Consider the following 26521-nt stretch of genomic DNA (forward strand, 5'->3'; position numbering starts at 1 on the left):
TGAAAATAGAATATACTCACCTGCTGCGGGCCGCGCGTGTCTTCCCTTCTTCCCGGCCGGATCTTCTATCTTCGGCCCGACGGATGTGTTCGGCATGCCGGCTGCGTGCCGCGCGCATGCGCCGGGCACATCCGCCGGGCCGAAGCAAGAAGATCCGGCCAGGAAGAAGGAAAGACAGGCACGGCCCGCAGCAGGTGAGTATATTCTGATTTTAGGTCTCCCGCGGATCGGACGGCTTCCATAGGCTTCAATAGAAGCCTGCGGAAGCGGTCCGCACAGAAGACCCGCACCAAATGGAGCATGGTCCGGATTTTTTCCTGTACGCGGACCCGCGCCTGCAGGGAAAAATGATATCCGCAGGTATTTAACTAATGCATCCCTATGGGGCGCAGATCCGCGTGCGGGAAAAACGCTGCGGATTGTAAATCACAATTGACAAGTGGACATGAGGCCTAATGCGATCGCTGGTATCCGGCGTGACCGGGAGTGGGGTCCCACGGCCCAGGATGACAGCTCCATGCTGTTGGCTACTTCCGGTAGCATGGAGCTGTCACGTCCAGGGCCTGCAGGGCTTTCATTCCCAGAGGAAGGATGTCTTTACGTCCTCTGGGAATCAAGCCCAGCAGGCCAGGATGTAAAAACACTATGGGCTGGTCATCAAGGGGCTAAAGGGGGTTTCCAGGTAAATACTTTATATGACCTATCATCAGGATAGGTCAATAGTTTATCAGCCAGGGTCTGTCGCTCGAGACCCCGACCGAGCAGCTCAGCGGGCACATGCTGTCAGCGCCGCAATAACACAGAGGTCAGTTAAGAAGCCTCTGTGCTGACCTCCGTCTAGCCGCCGGCGCTTGTAAATGCAGGCACAGCTCTCATTGAAATTAATGTGAGCTGTGCCTGTATTTATAAGTGCCGGCCACTACATGGGAGGGAGGCGCAGAGACTTTTGCTCCAAATACACAGAGGTCAGAGCGGAAGCCTCTGCGACAATCTCTGTATAGTGGCTGGCGCCTGTAACTACCATTGATTTTAAAAACTGCAGGAAACACTAATACAACATTGTGGCATTTTATTTTTAAAAGTTGTGTATAAAACCCCAACCAATGGTATTGTATGGGAGTTCAATAGCTTGAATTGCTCTTTTACATGACTCATTTCTTGCTATAATCAAGACCATATAATGTCATTTACTTTACTCCATTGTTTAAAGTGATTGTACAAAATTAGAAAAAAAAAAGAGTCCCAAACAGCAGCACTCTAGCCTGTGCCCCGAGTCCATAACTGCAGCTCAGCTCCAGCTATAAAAGTATATTTTATTACTAGAGATGAGCGAACACCAAAATGTTCGGGTGTTCGTTATTCGAAACGAACTTCCCGCGATGTTCGAGGGTTCGTTTCGAATAACGAACCCCATTGAAGTCAATGGGCGACCAGAACATTTTTGTATTTCGCCGATGCTCGCTAAGGTTTTCATGTGTGAAAATCTGGGCAATTCAAGAAAGTGATGGGAATGACACAGAAACGGATAGGGCAGGCGAGGGGCTACATGTTGGGCTGCATCTCAAGTTCACAGGTCCCACTATTAAGCCACAATAGCGGCAAGAGTGGGCCCCCCCCTCCCAACAACTTTTACTTCTGAAAAGCCCTCATTAGCATGGCATACCTTTGCTAAGCACCACACTAGCTACAACAAAGCACAATCACTGCCTGGATGACACTCCGCTGCCACTTCTCCTGGGTTACATGCTGACCAACCGCCCCCCCTCCCCCCCACAGCGCACACCAAAGTGTCCCTGCGCAGCCTTCAGCTGCCCTCATGCCACACCACCCTCATGTTTATTTAGAAGTGCGTCTGCCATGAGGAGGAACCGCAGGCACACACTGCAGAGGGTTGGCACGGCTAGGCAGCGACCCTCTTTAAAAGGGGCGGGGCGATAGCCCACAATGCTGTACAGAAGCAATGAGAAATATAATCCTGTGCCACCGCCATCAGGAGCTGCACACGTGGGCATAGCAATGGGGAACCTATGTGCCACACACTATTCATTCTGTCAAGGTGTCTGCATGCCCCAGTCAGACTGGTAATATGTACCTTAACAGTAACCGCGTTGGTGGTAATGTGGTGGTGACTGCGGACCTAGTAGCGCGGTTGTATTTTGTTGGTTTTCGGAATGCGGCCAGGATTAAGTGGGCCGTGGCGGGGGGATGGTGTGGGGGCTCTCTTGTTGTGTCGGTAAAGGTGAAATTCTTGGACTGCCACCAGACGAACCAATGCAAAGGCATTTGCCAAGAATGTTTTCCCTGTTGGAGGAGGAGGGGGATGTTTTTGAGGCACTACGTGTCCTCTCCACGTGTCCGTGGTTATATGCACCTTAACAGTAACCGCGTTGGTGGGAAATGGCCTCGCCGCCATCATGTCTTTGGGAAGCCTCTGTTTCCACACCCCAGAGACATACCATTAGCAGCGGTATAGGCAGAGCCCAGAATTCGTAACATTTCAGCCGTAGCATTAGGACAGGCCCCACTAACATATCAGTAGCAGCATTATAGGAGGAGCGCAGTCTTCGTTCCATGTCAGCAATAGTAGCACTCAAGACAGGCCCCAGTAACAATTCCAAAGCAGCAGTATAGCGGGAGCGCAGTCTTCGTTCCATGTCAGCAATAGTAGCACTCAAGACAGGCCCCAGTAACAATTCCGAAGCAGCAGTATAGCGGGAGCGCAGTCTTCGTTCCATGTCAGCAATAGTAGCACTCAAGACAGGCCCCAGTAACAATTCCGAAGCAGCAGTATAGCGGGAGCGCAGTCTTCGTTCCATGTCAGCAATAGTAGCACTCAAGACAGGCCCCAGTAACAATTCTGAAGCAGCAGTATAGTGGGAGCGCAGTCTTAGTTCCATTTCAGTAGCCTTAGTATAGCCAAGGCCCAAGTTACATTTATGTAGCTAAAGTGTAGGCCAACCCCACACACCTTTCTGTACCATGAGTGCAGGCGAAGAACATACAAATTGCTATGATTACACTGTAGGTGAGGGCCCCAAAAAATTGGTGTACCAACAGTACTAATGTACCTCAGTAAAAATTGGCCATGCCCAACCAAGATGGCAGGTGAATCGCTTTGGTTAATGTGGCTTAAGTGGTAACTAGGCCTGGAGGCAGCCCAGTGTAACGAAAAATTGGTTCAAGTTAAAGTTCCAACGCTTTTAAGCGCATTGAAACTTATAAAAATTGTTCAGAAAAATTATTTGAGTGAGCCTTGTGGCCCTAAGAAAAATTGCCCGTTCAGCGTGATTACGTGAGGTTTCAGGAGGAGGAGCAGGAGGAGGAGGAGGAATATTAGACACAGATTGATGAAGCAGAAATGTCCCCGTTTTGGATGGTGAGAGAGAACGTAGCTTCCATCCGCGGGTGCAGCCTACGTATTGCTTACGTATCGCTGCTGTCCGCTGGTGGAGAACAGAAGTCTGGGGAAATCCAGCCTTTGTTCATCTTGATGAGTGTTAGCCTGTCGGCATTGTCGGTTGACAAGCGGCTACGCTTATCTGTGATGATTCCCCCAGCCGCACTAAACACCCTCTCCGACAAGACGCTAGCCGCAGGACAAGCAAGCACCTCCAGGGCATACAGCGCTAGTTCAGGTCACGTGTCCAGCTTCGACACCCAGTAGTTGTAGGGGGCAGAGGCGTCACCAAGGATGGTCGTGCGATCGGCTACGTACTCCCTCACCATCCTTTTACAGTGCTCCCGCCGACTCAGCCTTGACTGGGGAGCGGTGACACAGTCTTGCTGGGGAGCCATAAAGCTGGCCAGGCCCTTAAAGACTGTTGCACTGCCTGGGATGTACATGCTGCTCGATCTACGCACCTCCCCTACTACCTTGCCCTCGGTACTGCGCCTTCTGCCACTAGCGTTGTCGGCTGGGAATTTTACCATCAGCTTGTCCGCAAGGGTCCTGTGGTATAGCAACACTCTCGAACCCCTTTCCTCTTCGGGAATGAGAGTGGGCAGGTTCTCCTTATAGCGTGGGTCGAGCAGTGTGTACACCCAGTAATCCGTTGTGGCCAGAATGCGTGTAACGCGAGGGTCACGAGAAAGGCATCCCAACATGAAGTCAGCCATGTGTGCCAGGGTACCAGTACGCAACACATGGCTGTCTTCACTAGGAAGATCACTTTCAGGATCCTCCTCCTCCTCCTCCTCCTCCTCCTCAGGCCATACACGCTGAAAGGATGACAGGCAATCAGCCGGTGTACTGTCAGCAGCGGGCCAAGCTGTCTCTTCCCCCTCCTCCTCATCCTCCTCATGCTCCTCCTCCTCCTCCTGTACGCGCTGAGAAATAGACAGGAGGGTGCCCTGACTATCCAGCGGCATACTGTCTTCCACCGCGCCCGTTTCCGAGCGCAAAGCAGCTGCCTTTATGGTTTGCAGGGAACTTCTCAAGATGCATAGCAGAGGAATGGTGACGCTAATGATTGTAGCATCGCCGCTCACCACCTGGGTAGACTCCTCAAAATTACCAAGGACATGGCAGATGTCTGCCAACCAGGCCCACTCTTCTGAAAGGAATTAAGGAGGCTGACTCCCACTGCGCCGCCCATGTTGGAGTTGGTATTCGACTATAGCTCTACGCTGTTCATAGAGCCTGGCCAAAATGTGGAGCGTAGAGTTCCACCGTGTGGGCACGTCGCACAGCAGTCGGTGCACTGGCAGCTTAAAGTGATGTTGCAGGGTGCGCAGGGTGGCAGCGTCCGTGTGGGACTTGCGGAAATGTGCGCAGAGCCGGCGCGCCTTTACGAGCAGGTCTGACAAGCGTGGGTAGCTTTTCAGAAAGCGCTAAACCACCAAATTAAAGACGTGGGCCAGGCATGGCACGTGCGTGAGGCTGCCGAGCTGCAGAGCCGCCACCAGGTTACGGCCGTTGTCACACACGACCATGCCCGGTTGGAGGCTCAGCGGCGCAAGCCAGCGGTCGGTCTGCTCTGTCAGACCCTGCAGCAGTTCGTGGGCCGTGTGCCTCTTATCGCCTAAGCTGAGTAGTTTCAGCACGGCCTGCTGACGCTTGCCCACCGCTGTGCTGCCACACCGCGCGACACCGACTGCTGGCGACATGCTGCTGCTAACACATCTTGATTGCGAGACAGAGGAGGAGGAGGAGGAGGGTGCTTTAGTGGAGGAAGCATACACCTCCGCAGATACCACCACCGAGCTGGGGCCCGCAATTCTGGGGGTGGGTAGGACGTGAGCGGTCCCAGGCTCTGACTCTGTCCCAGCCTCCACTAAATTCACCCAATGTGCCGTCAGGGAGATGTAGTGGCCCTGCCCGCCTGTGCTTGTCCACGTGTCCGTTGTTAAGTGGACCGTGGCAGTAACCGCGTTGGTGAGGGCGCGTACAATGTTGCGGGAGACGTGGTCGTGCAGGGCTGGGACGGCACATCGGGAAAAGTAGTGGCGACTGGGAACTGAGTAGCGCGGGGCCGCCGCCTCCATGATACTTTTGAAGGACTCAGTTTCCACAACCCTATACGGCAGTATCTCAAGGCTGATGAATTTTGCTATGCGGACGGTTAACGTTTGAGCGTGCGGGTGCGTGGCGGCGTACTTGCGCTTGCGCTCCAACAGTTGCGCAAGCGACGGCTGGACGGTGCGCTGAACTACACTGCTGGATGGGGCCGAGGACAGCGGAGATGAGGGTGTGGGTGCAGGCCATGAGGCGGTAGTGCCCGTGTCCTGAGAGGGGGGTTGGATCTCAGTGGCAGGTTGGGGCACAGGGGGAGAGGCAGGGGTGCAAACCGGAGGCGCTGAACGGCCTTCGTCCCACCTTGTGGGGTGCTTGGCCATCATATGTCTGCGCATGGTGGTGGTGGTGAGGCTGTTGGTGTTGGCTCCCCGGCTGAGCTTTGCGCGACAAAGGTTGCACACCACTGTTCGTCGGTTGTCAGGCGTCTCTGTGAAAAACTGCCAGACCTTAGAGCACCTCGGCCTCTGCAGGGTGGCATGGCGTGAGGGGGCGCTTTGGGAAACAGTTGGTGGATTATTCGGTCTGGCCCTGCCTCTACCCCTGGCCACCGCACTGCCTCTTGCAACCTGCCCTGCTGATGCCCTTGACTCCCCCTCTGAAGACCTGTCCTCCTGAGTAAGCGTTGCACACCAGGTGGGGTCAGTCACCTCATCGTCCTGCTGCTCTTCCTCCGAATCCTCTGTGCGCTGCTCCCTCGGACTTACTGCCCTTACTACTACCTCACTGCAAGACAACTGTGTCTGATCGTCATCGTCCTCCTCACCCACAGAAAGTTGTTGAGACAGTTGGCGGAAGTCCCCAGCCTCTTCCCCCGGACCCCGGGAACTTTCCAATGGTTGGGCATCAGTGACGATAAACTCCTCCGCTGCTGCCCAATCTAAGCAGGGGCCCGAGAACAGTTCCTGGGAGTGTTCCCGCTCCTGAGCAGGTGTCATTGTAGTGGAGTGAGGAGGCTGGGAGGAAGGAGGAGCAGCAGACAGAGGATTCGGATTTGCAGCAGTGGACGGCGCAGAACTGCGTGTTGACGATAGGTTGCTCGAAGCACTTTCTGCCATCCAGGACAGGACCTGCTCACACTGCTCATTTTCTAATAACCGTCTCCCGCGTGGACCCATTAATTGGGCGATGAATGTGGGGACGCCAGAAACGTGCCTCTCTCCTAATCGCGCAGCAGTCGGCTGTGACACACCTGGATCAGGAGCTCGGCCTGTGCCCACACCCTGACTTGGCCCTCCGCGTCCTCGGCCGCGTCCACGTCCTCTAGGCCTACCCCTACCCCTCAGCATGCTGTATTACCAGTGATTTGATTTCACAGGCAGGAAATAAATTGGCGCAAGACTGCAGGCCAAATATAATTTTTTCCCTTTTTTGAAAACGAAAGGCCCCACTGCCTCTAGTGAATGAATAATCTAAGTTTAATAACTGTGCTGTGGCCCTGCTAATGTATCACAGAACGTGAGGGTAGCAGAGTTATTATAACTCTGGCAGAGCAGGTATTTTTTTCCCAATTAAGGAAAGCAAATGGCGAAGCCAGCAGTAAACCGTAGCTGGGTGCGTCTGATTTTTAAACGTTGCACACGCAGCCGACACGTGTCCACCGCCCTTAGGACGGACAGAGGCAGGACAAATAGAATTATTTTCAGTTTTTTTCCACCAAAAGGCAGCACTGCGTATATTCAATGAACATGAGAAGTTTAATAACTGTGCTGTGGCCCTGCTAATGTGGCACAGAACTTGAGGGTAGCAGAGTTATTATAACTCTGGCAGAGCCGGTATTTTTTTTCCAAATTAAGGAAAGCAAATGGCGAAGCCAGGAGTAAAATGTAGCTGGGTGCGTCTGATTTTTAAACGTTGCACACGCAGCCGACACGTGTCCACCGCCCTTAGGACGGACAGAGGCAGGACAAATAGAATTATTTTCACTTGTTTTACAAGCAAAAGGCCGCACTGCGTATATTCAATGAATAATAACTGTGTTGTGGCCCTGCCTACACAATTCTTTCTCTGCAGTATCAATGGAGGGTGCAATGCTCTGCAGAGGCGATTTTGAGAAGAAAAAAAAAATGCCGCACAGCTAACAGCAGCCAGCACAGTACTGCACACGGATAAATATGGCCCTAGAAAGGACCGTTGAGGTTCTTGAAGGCTACACTCACTCCTAACACTCTCCCTGCCTATGCAGCACTTCTGTCCCTAATGCCGGGTGCAACGCTCTGCAGAGGCGATTTTGAGAGAAAAAAAAAATTGCCACTGCTAACAGCAGCCAACACACAGCTATCAGTGGCCCTAATAAGGACCTTTGGGGGTCTTGAAGCCTACACTAACCACCAATTCTTTCCCTACAGCAGCTCCGGTACAAACAGCACTGTCCCTCATCTAGCTCACAAGGCATCTGAGGCGAGCCGCGGGAGGGGCCGACTTTTATATTAGGCGGACACCTGATCTCCCCAGCCACTCACAGCAGGGGGGTGGTATAGGGCTTAAACGTTGCAGGGGGAAGTTGTAATGCCTTCCCTGTCTTTCAATTGGCCAGAAAAGCGCGCTAACGTCTCAGGGAAGGAAGTGAAAATAACCAGAACACCGCATGGTGTTCGTTACGAATAACGAACATCCCGAACACCCTAATATCCGCACGGATATCAAGTTCGGATGAACACGTTCGCTCATCTCTATTTATTACATAAAAAGTCCCATAAAAAGTAATGCACATAAGTACCATATAAACTCACCCCAAGCTTTCTTATACAGCGTGTGGAGAAGAGTGTTAGGGCTTCCACCCACTTGCCTTTTTTCACGCGTTATAGCTTGCCTTTTTTCGCGCGTTATAGCTTGCCTTTTTTTTCAAGCGTTTGTCAATGGGACTTTCTAATGTTAAAAACGCTTTGCAAGTTGGTGCATTTTTAACTTTAGAAAGTCCCATTGACAATCGCGTGAAAAAACCAGCAATATTGCATGAAAAAAAGGCAAGCTATAACGCGTGAAAAAAAGGCAAGTGGGTGGGAGCTCTTAGAGGCGAAATAAGGCAAGCCCTTTCATTTACACTAGAAATATATATAGTATATGATTGTGGTCTTACTGCATTCTTGTAGCTTGAGATGACATTGTCCCGCCATGATTTGTATGCAGTCTTCTGATGTATGATTCCCTTCTGTACACAAGTGACGGTAAATGGCGCACACTGCACTCAGGGCCCAGCTTCTTTCCACGGGATCTGCTTCCTTTGCAGCGGCAAGAATTGCCTCACAAGCCGGCTCAGATCCGGCATCTGCCTGTTTCTCTGTAGACGATGAGAATAGGCGTCACTTCAATGCTACATATACGTTTCCACAACACTTTACAACTATTGGGTGGATTTGGATGCAGAAGTAAAAATGGCAGAATTCAGCCTGGAATTCCACATCAAAATCCACATTTATGCAGTTTTCACATAGCCAAAAAAATCGTGCACAGGTTTTGCACGAATATGAATCCCATTCTTTTGAATAGGGTCATACACATGAGCAATTTTTCCCACATCACATCGCGGTAAAGGAAACAAAGCTTGTTGCGTCCATTGCGTATAGGCTGTGGGTATATGAGTTATGGCTAAGCAGCGGCGTTGGAAATATTAAAAAAAAAACAACAGGTGTAGTGCACCTGACCGCCTGCGTGAGTAAGCAGTCATGCGCAGTACAATAGGTTCACAGCTGTAAAAAGGCTGTAACATGCTATGGGAGCCCGCGGCGTTTTACACTTAGGACCATGTGGCCTTGTAGGATTCCCAACTTTCTGTAGCTTCTGTAAATATCCACCATGTCTGCAGGTATTACTCCACTCCCATACTAGTAATGGGACGTACCGCAACACACACTAAATTCTGCACCAAAATCTACATCACATGGCGAATTGAAGTATTCTGGTTTCAGCAAACAAAAGTTACGTGTTGTACAGGATGGCCACAGAAAAGTAGCCCGGCACCAAACTCTTATAAAAGCTCTCTAAAACAAAATCTGTCTACTTTGTCCATATCAACCAATCACAGCGCAGCTTTGTTTTTATCTCAGCGGTATAAGAAATTAAAGCTGTGCGATGGTCACGATGGACAACAAAAACAGATTTTACTTTAGACAGCTTCCCGTGTTATGAAAAGTATACAATGTTCCTGCTTCAATTCCTCTCAGTTTTCAAGATCTCTGCTTGCAGTCATTCAATAATCTTCCTTGTTTAACCTCTTCAGTGTCAGGTTTATTATTACCATGTCATGCCTCACAGGATAGGTTTTTAAAATGAGTCAACAATGCAATAAAAACCCCGGAAGATTTCAGATGACAGCTCAATGCTCTGCACATTTCAGCACTAGAGCTGTCCACAGAAATCTTCTGGGGTTTAACTGCATGGTCAGTGCAGCAAGCCCCGGAGATTTTCTGGCGTGCCACTAAAGGGGTTAATTGTGTAGAATGAAAAATTGGTCTGATGCGATGTGATGGACACACAAGTGCACAAGTCATCACAGTGTAATTTATATTTGCAATATATAATCCCCATTAAAGAGTTTATTCGTGTTCTGTATGCTGGCAAAAAGGATTAATAACATGGACGCCATCTATTATAAACTCTTGTCAAAGTGACCATCTGTGCAAACAACTCTTCAGCACTTAATTTCTGCTATTCAGAATGCAAATGAGATATTGGAAATGATGGAGCAGAAATGGGTAAATATGGGTAAGAAAACGCAATGACTTGTAACAAAAATATTAATAACAAGATGCAGCTGAGACCAGCCACATATGTCCAAAGATCCACATATACATATTAACTTTCTGCTGGGTGATTAATCTATAAAGCTGTGCCCCTCCAATGGACTAGAAAATTGTGTATCTGACTCACGGAGTCTACAAATCTTCTTCAGCATGTGACTAAATCCTCAAGTTATTAAGTCATCTACCTTGACATCGATGCGCACAAATCAGTTTTTCATACTGAAGTCAATGTCTCCAAATCAATGTCACTTATCTGTAATTATTCATCTCCACATAGAAGCCTAAACTAATATTATGAAAGACAATTTGTTCAAAGGTAAATTATACTGCATAGACCATCATAAAGATCAACTCACAAGAGAGTATGTCCACAAGTTGTGGAAATGCATCAGAAAATGCTATTAGCTGCGGAAAAATTCATGCTGCCAATGTAGGCAGGCCATGCCATTGCTATGGTGCCAATGGGATACTCTCCAGCTGCTCCGACTCCTGTCTCACGACTGAGTTGCCTCCACCTTCCAATATCCTGCCAACAGCCTGCTTAACAGCACTTGCAGCGTTCTGTGAAATGCCCCGCCGCCGGTCCAGTGACACAGACAAGGTGGAAAGGAGGGAAAAAAGCCCTCCGGAGCACCAGTACAAAACCCGCTTCTCTGCCAGGGGAGCAACAGGTTGCGGGGAGCAGTAGTACAGCATTGTAAGCGCTACTGAAATAGGACTTCACCCCCAGGGATCATGGGTAGTAGCTTGGCTAGAACGTCACTGTCCAGAAGAACTGCCCCTATGATAGGGAGTAAGTTTGAAGGCTAAGCCCACTCCAGGAGAAAATCTTTGACCCTTCCAGGTGCCTTGTATATAAAGACTGGAAGTGACACAGCTACAGAGAGTACAGCAGTGAGAGGAGGATAGCAGCCACTGAAAGGAGGGCAGTGTGAACACTGTCCTCATGCTGGAGAGTAGCACAGGAAATAACAGAAGGGGCCCTGATGACCGAGGGCTGAATGCAGAGGACTGAAAAGACTCTGATGACCAGGGGAAAAGTTAAAGGGATTGAAAGGGGCAAAGAAACCAAGTCGTGGAGGAGTAGAGGAGGCTCCCTTCCAGCACAGGACTTGGTCTCCAAAGACGTCGACGGCACCATGGACCCAGGTACAAAGCTGCAGGGCAAATTAAGACCAGTCTAACCAGATATGGCCCTGTGCACATACTGTGGACTATAATGGACTAACATAGACTGGGGGAGTATATTACCAAGGGGATTGCAGTTATGTAGGAATTGGATGTAATGTTTATGATCGACTGGTTTACTTAGTTGGATATAAAGGTCTGTATGAAACTGTATAATGAAGTGATGTCAGCTACCATTGCTATATATAGATGTTGTGCCAGGGATGACAAGGCATTTCAGAAGTAATGGCACTAGGCGCCAACCAAAGATTAAATGTGACTGAGCTGTGCACTAAAATTAATCCTGCATCTTTGTGACACAGAACTCCTAAATTGGTGATATATGCTGGAACCTGTTGTGTGTGAGGCAGCGATGTTGTCATGCCATGGACCTTCGAGGATATAGTATGGGGTACAATGATGAATATGGAGAACTACGAGGACAGTGGTTAGTAATGATTGAAGCTTTTCTAAAAGCTTCAGGGGACACAGAGGGGACACCTTTAGTTTATGACACCCAAGAGGGTGGAGGCCACAGTGAGGACTCTAGGACTTTGTGTGGCCACATAGAGAACCCCAGGACTTGGTGGGCTGCAGAGACCTCCAGACTTTTTGGAAACACAGAGGGGACCCCAGGACTTTGTGGGGTTGCAGTGGGTACTCCATCTCTTTGCAGGGGCCACACAGGGGACCCCAGGACTTTGTGGGACCATATAGGGAATACCAGGACTTTCTAGGGATAGTGAGAGGTTCATCGGTGTAGTGGTAGGATACACAGAGTGTGCAGAGATGAGTTGTGGCTGGAGGACATCTTTAATGGCAGTCTGGGCCCAGATAAAGAACAAAAATGAAAAAGGACATCACGAATCAGATGTCATCTGTGATCATTGGAGGTAACTGCACTGTAATCACTATCACTGTGTAAAGTTGGTATCTGACTATTATATGGTGACTGCTTTATTCAGAGATACACCAGAGCTGTGCCACTGTACTTCAGCCTGCTATGTTATATATCTATAACATCTGCCACAGATCCAGGACATACATTTACGTCCTGCAGCGTCGGGGTATGTATGAAGAGAGATCGCGGGGCGACCTCTCTTCATAGAGCGCGGGCGTCAGCTGTTTATTACAGCTGACACCCGCAGGCAATAGCTGCAATTGGCCATTCGGCCGATCACGGCTATTAATCCTTTAAATGCCCCGAGCGACGTTCATTGGTCCCGCACGGCCCCCCTGCGGAGAGATCGGGGGAGATGTGCAGGTGTCATGGCATCCTTCTGAAAGGCCCCAGGGCTGCCTTGAGAGACTACCTATCAAGCCATGCCGTGGGGTGGCTTGATAGGCTGCCTGTCAAATTGCAGTATGACATAATGCTGTAGCATTACATCATACTGCAGGAGCGATCAAAGCATCGCATATTGTAGTCCCCCAGGGGGACTTGAATGTAAAGTAAAAAAAGATCAATAAAGTTTTTTTAGTCGTAAAAAAAAAAAAAAGTAATAAAAGTTTAAATCACCCCCCTTTTGCCATATCTATAATTAGGAAATCTAAATAATAAAATAAAAATACATGTCTGGTATTGCCACGTCCGTAAAAGTCTACTCTATCAAAGTAGCACATTATTTACCTCGCATGGTGAACTTCGTCCGAAAAAAAAAAATAAAGAACGTCAGAAATGTACTTTTTCAGTCACTCCGTCTCCCAGAAAAAACACAATAAAAAGAGATCAAAAAGTTATATATATTTCAAATTGGTACTAAAGGAAACTACAGGACATCCCGCAAAAAATGAGCCCTCGTTCAACTACGTCGACGGAAAAATAAAAAGGTTATTGCGCGCACAAGATGACCGCAGAAAATAATTGAAAAAAATTAAATGTCTTTGAAAACAAAAAGAGTAGTATAGTAAAAAAAAGCTATACAAGTTTGGTATCGTAGTAATTGTACTGACCCATAGAATAAAGTTATCATGTTGTTTTTGTTGCAGTTTGTGTGCCGTAGAAACAAAATGCATTGAAAGATGGCGGAATGTCGTTTTTTTTTTTCATTTTACTCCACTTAGAATTTTTTAAATGTTTTTCAGTACATTATATGGTACTTTAAATAGCACCATTGAAAACTACAACTCGTCCTGCAAAAAACAAGCCCTCGTACAGCGACGTCGATGGATAAATAAAGGAGTTACGATTTTTTTTAAAGGGGGGAGGAAAAAACGAAAATGGAAAAAAAAGGGTCCGCGTCATAAAGGGGTTAAAAGGGTTATCAAGGACTTTTTCTATTGATGACCTATCCTCAGAATAGGCCATCAATAATTAATTGATGGGGATTCACCACTTCGTATCCTCACTGATCAGCTGATCCCCAGGCTCACTGTCAGTATGAACTGTGTTGGAGGCTGATAGTGCTGACAACATTGCAGTGGCCTATTTAGGTGCTACAGGCACAGCTTCCATTGAATTCAATGGGAACTGTTACTGCAGTACCAGACTGGGTCAATGTGATATGGACATTGCTATCTATTTCCAGCGCTGTTCACACTGCCACCGGTCAGGACAGTCAGCTGACTGACGGGGTTCCTGAGCGATGGATCCCCTGTTGATTGACTACTGATGACCTATCCTGGGGATGGGTAATCAATAGTAAAAGACCTTTAACATAGAAAGGTCTTATAGGGTATATGGTTTTTCAAAACTTAACAAAAACACCTTTAAACTTAAAGATACTGTATATTCGCATAAGACATGTTCCTTCAAGATCTGCTCTTAGCATTGTTACAGACTAAGAACGGCTTTGCACAAGCGTAGTTCGTTGCATGTTTCTCTGCATAAGACAGTCGCGTGGCACACAGCAAGTGCGCATTGGCAAAAAATGGCCAAATTCAAATGAGGCAATGAGGTCATAGAATACGTGCGAGACTTCACCTTCCTTGGCTCAAAAATTGACCAGGATGGAGAATCTATGCCAGAGATAAAATGTAGGATAGCATTGGTGCGAAGTACAATGCTAAACATGGACAAAATCTGGAAAAGTAGAGATATTGGTATAGCAACTAAACGCAGGATACTGCAAACCATTGTTTTCCCCATAGCCATGTCTGGATGTGAAAGCTGGACTGTGAAAAAAGCAGATAGGAGGATTGATGCGTTTGAGCTGCGGTGCTGGCGAAAACTGCTGCGTATGACCTGGACGGCGAGAGTAACAAACGGAGAAGTCCTGAATCGTATAAGACCAGATACATCACTGGAGGCCGAGCTAACCGGACTCAGACTATACTAGACTACTATAGGAAAATCTACAATGCTTGGACAGATCAGTGGCAAAAGAAGATCCGGCCACCAAAGGACACGATGGCTGATACTGTCAGAGCTGATGGGGCACGGATATCACACATCTGAAAGAAGCTGCGCAAAGCCGAAAAACATGGAGGGAGCTCGCTTTTAGGGGCGCCAAGGGTTGTAAACGACTAAATGGCTAACAATAATGATAATACTCATTTACACAATAGCAATCATTAAAAGATTTCTTTTAATTGCATGTCTACCATTACAGGATGAACGTTTGTATGTATTGTTGTCCATTTTCTGATTGCCTGCCATTACGCTCTACACAGTAAATGCTACTGACCTCTACATGGTGTCGTTAGGCTCCTACATTCTGGGAAGAGGCAGGTGGTGCATCTTGCACAGTCTTGTTGACGAAGACTCTGTTCCTTCACAGCTCCTTCCAAAGCCAGTAGTGCTGTTTTAAGTGCAGCCTCTAGGATTAATGTTCCCCTGTTAGAGAGAGCTGTCAAGAGTACATCAATATATGAACATAATAAAGGTGTAAACAGCAAGGTCACCATGCCACAAAGTAGATAGTTTAGTAAATGTTGTATCAGTATAGTATGAACCATTTCCAAAGTCACACAAAAGCATGACATCACTCTGATGAGTTGATGGGTGCAGAGAAGTATCATAAGTTATGAATTGTTTATGCCAGCACACAGCATTGAGCTGATGTCGCATCTCTAAGAATGATTCATTGAAAGCAATAGAAGCATTTTCTGGCCAGTGACATAGTATTCATAGTGGTGCATCCTCATTGGCCTTGTTCTACACTGATTGGTAGCGTCTCTTTCTAGGAAATGATGACATCATGAAACCTGTAAAGTCCAGAAATGACACCCCCTCACCTGTTGCCCAGGACTCACCTTGCAAGACACTGGTTGGTAGTTTGTATTGCTCCTTACTCAATGGGGCACAGCAAATCAGCTGAGATGTCAGGTATGAAGCAGAAAGCATTGTCCAGTATAGAAGTTGCATTTTAAACAACCTAGTTATTTTATAAGAAAAAATCTGAAAAGTCTTTCTCCGCCTCGTTATCGTTTTTCAGTGTCTTCAATCAGAGTCTTTTCGTTATCTTCTGCCCACCCAACCTGGCAGTGTGTTCCTCAGCATCACTCTACTGTATAGGTCCAGCAGTTGGCTCTTCTGTCCCTCCCTTATATACTGCTCACACCATTGACTCACTCTCCCTCTTTACCTCTCTGTCACTCTGCGGGCAATGTTCTGTTTGTGTGTTGTCACTCTCCCCGCTGCTTTTGTCTCATTGCAGCCTCTTCTGAAGATGACAGTTAAACAATACACAGCATGGTTGGTGGAGCTGTATAGGTCCAGGACCACAGGAGGGGGTTGCGGGGCAGAAAGGACAGTTCCCAAGCGTTCTGATAAACTGCTCAATTCATTAATGCTTTGACACAGATGCCAGGACAGGAGGAGGCGGTGGGAGGGGGTGTGCAGGGTGGATGGGGTGAGAAAAGAGGGGTTTGCGTTCATTAGCACCGGGGTTGTTCTTAAGCTTCACTACATCATCCTCTATTATGAACATTTGGTTGGACTGTACTGTAAATATGCCTGCCATGTAACATTTCACCTAACATAAACTTTATATACCACACTTGCTAAGAACACACAATATATGGCCCTGTACGTTCCAGTCCAATTCATTAATAAAAATGGAACACATGCATAGTGTTCATCGTACATGTGCATTGTATTCAAAGTATAGGTAATGCAAAAAGCCGAAACATAGATCTGCAACAGCATGAATCCACAGGTTCTCTAGGATTTTATGAAAATTGCTCAGTAATATTAAATAGTCTTGTATAAAAAAGACAGAAGTATTACAGAGGTGATACCTTTACTGGCTAACCAGGAAAATTATATATGCAAGCTTTCGAGACTACTTAATGCCTCCTCATCAGGCTGGTGGTCAGATTATACTTGAGGAAACATTTATACCCAACAGAACACAGACATAGTGTGATTAATTTACATTTAAAAAGGCAGGAAGACAAATGGGAGGAAGAGCCCAGCATTTAAGTAATCATACATTAGAGTTATAGGACTAAAATTTGTGTATAAGATGAATGGTGGGCGAGGTTCTGCTGTGTATAAATGTTTGATGTTGAAGCGTTAGTAAAGTGGTTGTCCCGCGAAAGCAAGTGGGGTTATACACTTCTGTATGGCCATATTAATGCACTTTGTAATGTACATTGTGCATTAATTATGAGCCATACAGAAGTTATTCACTTACCTGTTCCGTTGCTGGCGTCCTCGTCTCCATGGTGCCGTCTAATTTCAGCGTCTAATCGCCCGATTAGACGCGCTTGCGCAGTCCGGTCTTCTTTCTTCTGAATGGAGCCGCTCGTGCCGGAGAGCGGCTCCTCGTAGCTCCGCCCCGTCACGTGTGCCGATTCCAGCCAATCAGGAGGCTGGAATCGGCAATGGAACGCACAGAGCCCACGGTGCACCATGGGAGAAGACCCGCGGTGCATCGTGGGTGAAGATCCCGGCGGCCATCTTACTAAGGTAAGTAAGAAGTCGCAGCAGCGCCGGGATTCGGGTAAGTACCGGACGGTTTTTTTTTTTTACCCCTGCATCGGGTTTGTCTCGCGCCGAACGGGGGGCCTATTGAATTAAAAAAAAACCCGTTTCGGCGCGGGACAACCCCTTTAAGTAGTCTCGAAAGCTTGCATGTATAATTTTTATAGTTAACCAATAAAGGTATCACCTCTATAATTCTTTTGTCTTTTTTATACACTACTGAGATTATTCTGGCCAACACACCACTATTGTTGCTCTACATCATTAATATTGCTCACACAATATAGCCACCAATATCCTGTATCTGATTCCCTTCTTAATGCTGATGGTTAACCATTCAGTCGTTACCGACTCTGGGTCACCCTATGGATCAACTCTCGCCATAAGGCTATAAGGTATGTGCTTAAAGATCCTTAGAATAGCCTAAAGTGGCAGAGTACAAGTGTATTATATAAAAGTCTTAAAATTCATACATTTTAGAACTTCCTTTTGCCCATGGAAGCCAGTATTAAATATTGGAAAAACAGAGGTTAATTACGTGACATCAGAAAAGACAAATAGGATGCTCCTAGAGAGGGCCTGGCTTCAACTAACTGAGCTTGTGAAAGGAAAGAGGAAGAGACAGAAGGAAATTCGGGAAGGGGGTCATGAGTGCCAGTATTGCCTGAATGGGCGCATTGTAGTCGGGAGCAGAGCGGGCGGCTCTATCAAAGCTGTGCCTTGCTGATCAGAAGAGAGCCGCTTCTCTTGATCATTTTCACTCTTTCATCCTTTCCAGTGAAATGATGTCGGTTCAGATCTCTTTGGTCCCCAGGCCGCAGCTTCTGAAACAAAAATAAAAACAGATAGCTGAAGATGTAGCAACAAATAAGGACAGGAACATAGGCAGGCTGGGAAAAGGGGGAAATACTCTCTGGCAATGTATGAAAGGCAATGTTAGCACAATGTAAGGCCTGAGATAAATATAACACAATTATATCTGACAGCTGCCCACATCAATCACAAAATATCTGTTAATAAGCAGTTTAGAAATCCATGCACCCATGTAATGTTCTCCAGGACGGTTGGGCGTACCAAGGATAATCAGACTTTTCATGTCAATGTCAAGAGATAGGCAACAATGTCCACCATGTAAGTAAGAAGTGTTAAATCCAGGTAAAGAGACTAAAGGCAAAGTTAAAGGGATTTTCCAGGGAAATACTATTGATGACCTTTCATCAGGATAGGTCATCAATAGTTGATCAGCCGGGGTGGACCACGACTGATCAGCTGAGAGGACGCATACTGTCAGTGCCGCAATAACACAGAGGTCGGAGCAGAAGCCTCCGCGCCGACCTCCGTGTAGTGGCCAGCGCTTGTAACTGCAGGCACGGCTTTCATTGAAATCAATGAGAGAAGAGCCTGCAGTTACAAGCACCGGCCACTATAAGGAGGTTGGTGCAGAGGCTTCCACTTCAACCTCTGTGTATTTACAATGCTGACAGCATGCGCCCACTCATCTGATTGCTGGGGTCCTGAGCGACGGATCCCAGCTGATCTACTATTGATGACTTATCCTGATGAGAGGTCATCAATGGCATTTCCCTGGAAAACCCCTTTAAATTGGGTAAGTGTGTTCAGACCCAATTCTGATAAATCATCATGAGTCAGGATGCAGCTCTTGTAGGTTGCAGTGTAGGAGAGAGATAAGCAAGTGAGCTTGGAGGTCATTATGTTGTACTCAGGTACTATCACAGACTTTGTAGTTTAAATTGAGCACCTTGGCTAGTAAATGGCCATACATGTTTCTTCACTACTGCACATACTGGATGTAGTATAGCCTATAAACCAGATGCTGCTGTGCATAAATCAAAGTGGCGGAGGCTTTTAGGATGGAGCTGGAAGAAAATAATGCAAGCTTATTATAACTGGCTTCCATTCATGAATTCTTTGTCCTACAAAATAAAAACTTTCATCTTCCAAAATCTATGAGATGTTAAATACTCTTGTATAAAAAAGACAATAGTAATACAGGGGTGATAACTTTATTAGCTAACCAGAAAAACTATAGCCTTATCAGGCTGGCATGACAAAATATATCTGAAGAAATATATATATATATATATATATATATATATATACACACACACACACACATATATATATATGTATATATATATATATATATATATATATATATATATATACGGTACACAAAAGAGCAGAGACATGGTGTGACCAATTTGTATTTAAAAAGCACCATATACATAATTTATAACATATTTCTAGGATATACTGTACTAAATGTTAATTTTCACAGGTGACAGTAGGAAAAAAGCACCCCAAAATTTGCTAAACAATTTCTTAGGTATGGAAACGTTCCACATGTGGACATAAGCTGCAGTTTGGGCACAGTGTAGGGCTCAGAATGGAAGGGGTGTAGATTTTGCTGGAATAATTTTCGGATGCCATGTCACATTTATAGAGCCGCTGAGGTACAGTGGAAGTACAGTTGAACCTCATAAAAGTGACCCCAATTCGGAAGCGACATACTTTAACCCTTTGCAATCCAATTTTGGATTCAGGGTTTTCTACGGGGCTTTCTCTTTCTGCCATTATCCAATGGCGCCATCTGTTGGCTAGAGCCAGTACTGTGGTATGGGACATGCTGGAGAGGCCCCCCGACAACAGAGCAGCCAGTAATATACAGTAAGAATACCCTGCTGGACATCTTCCAACATCAGAGCTGCACAGCCTTCAATCAGAATGTCTTCAGACGTCAGACAGTGGATTGGAAAGGGTTAAAGTATTTATCTAGGGGTATAAGAAATAACAGTTTGGGGTCTTAATAGCAATTTAAAACATGGAGACATATGTAAGCTGTACAGAGTATGTCAGGGCTTAATGAATGGCAATTCTGTCATTGTTGCATGGGTTTCATTTTTATGGCATTCACCGCACAGTGTGAATGATATGTTAACTTTATTCTGCAGGCTGGTATGATAGCAAATGTATGTAGTTTTCTTTATATTTTCTTACATTTGCTCAAGAAAAGTATTTAACATTGCCATATTTCGAGAACTATAACTTTTTTTATTTTTCCACCTAGGATGCTGTATGAGGACTTGCTTTTTGTCGGATGACCAGACCTTTTCATTGATACCAATTTGCTGTGCAGATAACTTTTTGATCGCTTTTCATTTCACTTTTTTAGAAGTTTATCTGCCCAAAAAAAACGCAACTCCAACATTTCTTTCCACATGCTATATATCACACTATGTATTCACGTTAACCTTATTCTGTGGGTCAGTACGATTACGGGTGATACCAAATTTATATACATTTTTTTCTATAACTTCTACTACTTTTGCTCAGTGAAAGCATTTTTTATATGATTTTTTTTGTATGACTATATTCAGAGAGACAGAACATTTTTATTTTTCTGCCCATAGAGCGGTTGAGGTTGATGGTTTCATCAGCACTATTCTCGGATGCATATGACTTTTTGATCTCTTTATATTCTGCTTTTGGCAGGCAGGATGATCAAAATCAGCAATTTTTGCATAGTTTTTTTCACAGCAGGCATCATGTGGGATAGATAACAATGACTTTATAGTGTGACGGGCTTTGGAATCTGGCTTGGGGTTTCCCCAGTGATATGGGATGGTGTTTGTAGCAAGGAGGGTCTGGGAGCAGACACCTATGCTTTCAGTAACAAACTTTAGAGGGAACCTATCAGCTTGAACATGTTGTCTAAATTTCAGGCAGCAAGTTATAGAGCCGGAGGAGCTGAGCAGATTGTTATATAGTTTTACGAGAAAAGATTCAGTGTATCTTACATTTTAGTCATTCAAACCAGAGGTCGCCAACACCAGTCCTCAGGGCCCCCCAACAGGTCATGTTTTCAGGATATCCTATAGTAAGAACACGTGTCGCAATGTCTGAGGCACTGACAATAATTACATCACCTGTGCAATACTGAGGAAATCCTGAAAACATGGCCTGTTGGCGGTCGTTGAGGACTGGAGTTGGCGACCTCTGTTTTAAACCTTTGAACATTCTGTGCTGAGAGGTCCAACGGGCGGTCCTACCAGTGGTTGATAGCCTTTCCAGTATATACACTCATACACAGATAGCTGCTAATCACTGATAGGACCGCCCACTGGACTGTTCAATATATAGAGGTTAAAATGACTACAGTACAAGTTATACTGAATCTTTTCCCATAAAACTATATATTAATCTGCTCAGCTCCTCCTGCTCTATAACTTCATGCCTGCAGTTTGGACAGCATGTGAGAGCAGTTAAGTCTCATTCTGGGGTGCACTAGTCAGCTATTACAGAGGATCCACGGTGGTGGTATTGCGTTAAAAGTCCAGTACCCATATATCGGGTATCTCCAAAATCCTTACTCAGTAACTGGGGTTTCAATTTAATCCTCTTTTCCCCATATAACAAGTTTCTCAAAAGTCCTGACTCCTTACCCATCCACCGGTATTGTAAGTCTCTTGCAACTCTGTTTCACACCAGGGCAGAATGGAGGAAGGGAACAAGGAAGCAGAAGTCTCTGCAATACATGTATTCAGCTGAGCCTTTATCCAAAAGAAACACCTGTCCCATTGAAGAGTGCACGCCTCTAGGGCTGATCCTGAGCAATGCAGTTTCTCTCACACCTTGCTCCTCCCTCCACAGCATATCTGCACAGAATCGGGGGAGCATCCCACAGCTTCTCTTACTGCAGCATGGCTGCACAACTATCTACTTCCTGCTCAACTCTGTTCCTTGTTCCCTCCACTCTTTAAGGTCACAGTAGTTTACAAATCACTCACACACCAGAAGATCTAAAGAACAATAAAACAGTCAGCAACAACCATACCCCCCTTACGGGTCATTACAAACAATGCAACTTTTTGGGGATTTTTGTTCTATTTTTCCCCATAGTAAATCATGTTTTATTCGAAAAATTGTGATTTTCATAGTTATTTTTATGTAATTTTTATCTGTTTTACCACATTTTCCACTACGATAATACACGACATTACTTTTATAGTACAGTGTATTATCTTAAACTGCCATTTTTTTGAACTGACAGTAAAGCCTATCCGGCCCTGTATCTGGCAAAGCCCATTCAGCCACTGTAGATGGCAGACCCAGAAGCCATCATTGCGCCTCTAACTGCCATGGCAACCATCGACCCCACCTGGTCGCAACATGAAGGGAGGGAGGGGCAATGGAGTGAGTAATGGGGCTCCAGACCCTTTAAATACAGCATTCACCATTGAATACGGCATTTAAAGGGGTTAAGTTACCAGGATTGGAGTTAACATATATGGCGCGAGTTAGGAAGGGTTTAAACCAATGTGGATTAAGTTATTGGTCTGAAATACAGTAGTTCAAAACAATACTGTTTGTCAGTTCACCAGGGCTGCTCTCACACAGGCGTTTTTTTTCTGCGATCACCACGACATTTTGAACGCCGCGGTAATCGTGGTATAATGCCACCATTAATTTCAATGGGGCCTCACAGACATGCGTGGCGCTTTCCAGGGCCGAGACTTTCGAGCGGTGTCTGTTCTACCTTTTGGCATTAAGCGCACCTCATCACCCATCACAATTATGGGATGCATTAAAACACGCTGTTGGGCGAAAACGAAAGTAAAATCATGGCAAAACGCCACAACTAAAATTGTGGTGCTTTGCCGCATCCATGTGTGAGAGTGGCCTGAGGTAATACTCTGTTGCAGTTTTTGGGTTTGGATTTTGCACCTTAAATCTGCATAAAAGTAAATGTGAAGGGAGTTTTCAAACCCCATTCATGTATAGCAGATATTTCCACTGCGGCTTTAAAGGCATGCTGATTTTCAAATGTGCAGCATGCCTACTATGTTACCTAATATGCTGTGATTCAAAGGATAAAATCTAAAACCGTGTTTTGTTTTTTGTCGTATTTTAATACATGAGACTACAATTTAGAGAAAACGATTTTTAAGAATACTGTTCACACAGTGAGGCTCAGAGCCGTACGTTCATTAAAGGGTTATTCCCACAGGACATGACATAAAGCCTGAATCACACAGGCAATATTTTTCTTCCGAGTTTTGTCAGAGTTTGTATCTGAGTAAACTTGGATAGAACCACTTGACCATTCAGGTGACAATTGACTGGAGAGGTGTCCGAGTTTCCAAAAACAGTCATGCTTTCTGTATTATGCTGTTTTTATAACTCCCATTCACATCTATGGGAATTCCAGAAACAGTGGAACACAGTGAGCCTGACCAGTGAGACATTTATAGCAAATTCTGTGAATATACCAAAAATGAGTAAAGGCTCATTTACACGCAACGATTATCGCTCAAAATTTGTTCAAACGACCGCAAATGAGTGATAATTGTTGCATGTAAACACTACCATCATGCACTTTTCGTCTGAACGATAATTTTAAGGTGAACTTTAAATCCATTGTTCAGCTGCAGAGAGAGATAAAGTATCTTTCAACAAACAGCATGCTGTGTTCTCCACGGGAGTCGGGAGATTACATTGTATCCTGCCGGCAGCCCTGCCGAGAACAATGCAGCTGTGTGCAGAGCCCAGCCCACATGCTGCGCTCTGCATATGATGCATGGAGGCCCTTTTACATGCAAATGAAGATGATAAAGTGTTAATGGAGATTAGTATCTATTAACACTTTATGCAAAATGATCACTAAAACTTTCAATTGCTTGAAAGAGTATCTTTGCATGTAAATAGGCCTTAAGGGTGTGTTCACACATAGCTGACTTTGTGTGGATTTTTGTCACAGATTTGGATGCGAATCCATAACAGATTTCACTCTTTTAATTGAATTAAATTGAAGGGGTGAAATCGACTGCAGATCCGGAGCAAACTAGCTAAATGTGCATGAACCCTTAGGGTATGTTCAAACTCAAAACCCACATCTTTCTCACTCAGTTTTTCATGCAGATCCACATATGGAATTTGCCCTGTCAAAGGGCAAAATCCGTATGTGGAATTTGGATGAAGAAAATCTCATTTCTGTGCATTTCCGCAGTTACGTATCACTTTTTTTTAGTTTCAGCATCGTTTCTGCTTCAAAATTCCGCATACACATTTTGCCCACTGACAGGGCAATGTCCGCATACGGATCCATTCGAAAATCTACATTAAAAATACGTGGATTTTAGAGGTGGGATTCACGTAGAATTTTTCCATGGTGCATTCCACCGTGTGATCATACCCTTAGATGGCGATACACCTTTTACCACTTATACTTAGTGTGTAGCGAATCTTATCCTGCCTCATTTACATGCATGCAGTCATCTCCTAGTATTACTAATAGACATTAGCAATCAGATTTGTACTTATCACGTGAACAAATCTGAATATTTCTATTCACTATAATGAGGTTATTCACTTTATTGCATTTTCTTTCCATTTATTGCATGAGTCATTCTTCTAGTCGTGCTAATAAACCCTTGTAGTAGAACGCCTTCATTGTAGTTTTCTGTTACAAACATGGAATCATGTGGCTGCTCAGCTCAATAATGAATGAATGATCTCTAGAACCAGGAATAGACCCAAGTCACAACCACATGTAGGCGCCGTAGTATTAGTAAACCTATAAAGTGTAGAGGCTCAGGCACGTCACATATCTAATCAAGCCATGAGGGCATAAAACTGCCACAGCAGCAGGCTGGATGTTTGACAGAAGACGGTGGGAGACGAAGGAGGGGTAAATGGGGGAGAGACAGCGGGGATAGCGTCCTGCATTTACACAGTCCTACAATGACCGACAATGTCATAACCTCCTCCCAAAACAATTGTTGTGCACTCATACAATTATTAATGGCCTTTGAAATGTGACTCAACATCCCCACCACCAGGAGGAGAAGGGAACACAGCAATATCTAACCAAGGCACCCTGCTTCAGGACAGTCTTCAATTATACTGTACATGCGATATTTTGGGTAAAGAACAGTGACTGTGGCCTTATCCAGACAAAATAGTTGTGACCTTATCACTTGGGCACTGACTAAGGATATCTAGTAGTAGTCCTTTACTTTACTTATCGATGGGTTGCAATCAGATAGCATGCCATACACATTGCTCAGAACCACATTACTTACTGTTACTTTACTACTATTTGGCCCCATTAAGCAACTGACAATGAACTTTTATGTATGATTTTTTATAATATCAGCTAATCTGTAAGGGTTTGAATATCAGTCCTTGGCATAATCCTTCTGTGGTGCTGATAGAACTCTGTAGGGGGCAGCATTTACAGAATGGTTACAGTAGGCTTAGCTTTCTGAGAAATGCTGTCTCGGTTTATATGCTTTTGAAGAATATCTCAAAAGCTGCATTATAACTCGATTGTAATAAACAGGTTCTCCTCTTTCAGAAGAGCTGATTTCAAATCAGTATTTATTCAATGTTTTGCGGAGCATAATATAATGCTATTGAAAATCAATAGGGCTATTTACATGGGTGCTTTACCCATCCATCATTAAAATATGCATTTGTCTGTTTTTGATTCAAAACAAGCCCATCATTGTCTTTGGAAAATGAGTAAAATATGGATGCATCAGTATTTCATCTGTATTTACAGTCATTCCTAGTACATCTATTGGGCAAAAAATGATCTTTTTAAATGTTTAATACTTTTTAAAATTGTTTAGTTTTTAGCAATAATGAAAAATCTATTTCACTTTTTTTTCTGTCCCCACAGGGTACTTGAACTATTGATCACTTATACAATATACTGCAATATTTCAGTATTACAGCATATCATACCGTGTTTCCCCGAAAATAAGACACTGTCTTATATTATTTTTTGCTTCAAAAGAGGCACAGTGGCTTATTTTCAAGATGGGCTTATACTCACCTGGTCACGGTGTCCCAATGCTTCGCGATGGTCTCCGGCGGCGCTGCGACAAGCTGCAGTGTCCTCCGCACTGACATCTCAGCTTCTTTCTGGTGACGGGGCTTTAAATACCCTGCCTACAGCAAAGCAAGCGCTGTGATTGGATCGAGCACCAGCCAATCACAGCCGACACTCGATGAGCCAATCACAGCTATTCAGTGATGTCATTCACTGAATGGCTGTGAATGATCGAGTGCCGGCTCTGATTGGCTGGCGCTCAATCCAATCACAGCGCTCGCTTTGGTGGAGGCGGGGTATTTAAAACCCCATCACCAGAAAGAAACTGAAATGTCAGCGGGGAGGACACTGCAGCTTGCCGCAGCGCCGCCGGA

The 26521-nt window shown here is 45.4% G+C and overlaps 1 protein-coding gene across 1 annotated transcript in view; it reads right to left on the reverse strand.

Moving 5' to 3' along the window:
• The window catches only part of PRSS56 (serine protease 56), a 60525-nt gene extending 40640 nt beyond the window's left edge, over positions 1 to 19885 (reverse strand). The window contains exons 1-4 of the mRNA XM_066606284.1: positions 19823 to 19885; positions 18015 to 18114; positions 15048 to 15209; positions 8592 to 8792 (exon numbers count right to left, since the gene is read on the reverse strand). Coding sequence (XP_066462381.1) covers positions 8592 to 8792; positions 15048 to 15209; positions 18015 to 18114; positions 19823 to 19885 — 526 coding nt within the window. The remainder of the gene's footprint in view (positions 1 to 8591; positions 8793 to 15047; positions 15210 to 18014; positions 18115 to 19822) is intronic.
• Positions 19886 to 26521: the final 6636 nt, after the last annotated feature.

This window comes from Eleutherodactylus coqui, chromosome 1 (genome assembly GCF_035609145.1).
Source record: "Eleutherodactylus coqui strain aEleCoq1 chromosome 1, aEleCoq1.hap1, whole genome shotgun sequence".
In the NCBI taxonomy this organism is placed as follows: domain Eukaryota; kingdom Metazoa; phylum Chordata; class Amphibia; order Anura; family Eleutherodactylidae; genus Eleutherodactylus; species Eleutherodactylus coqui.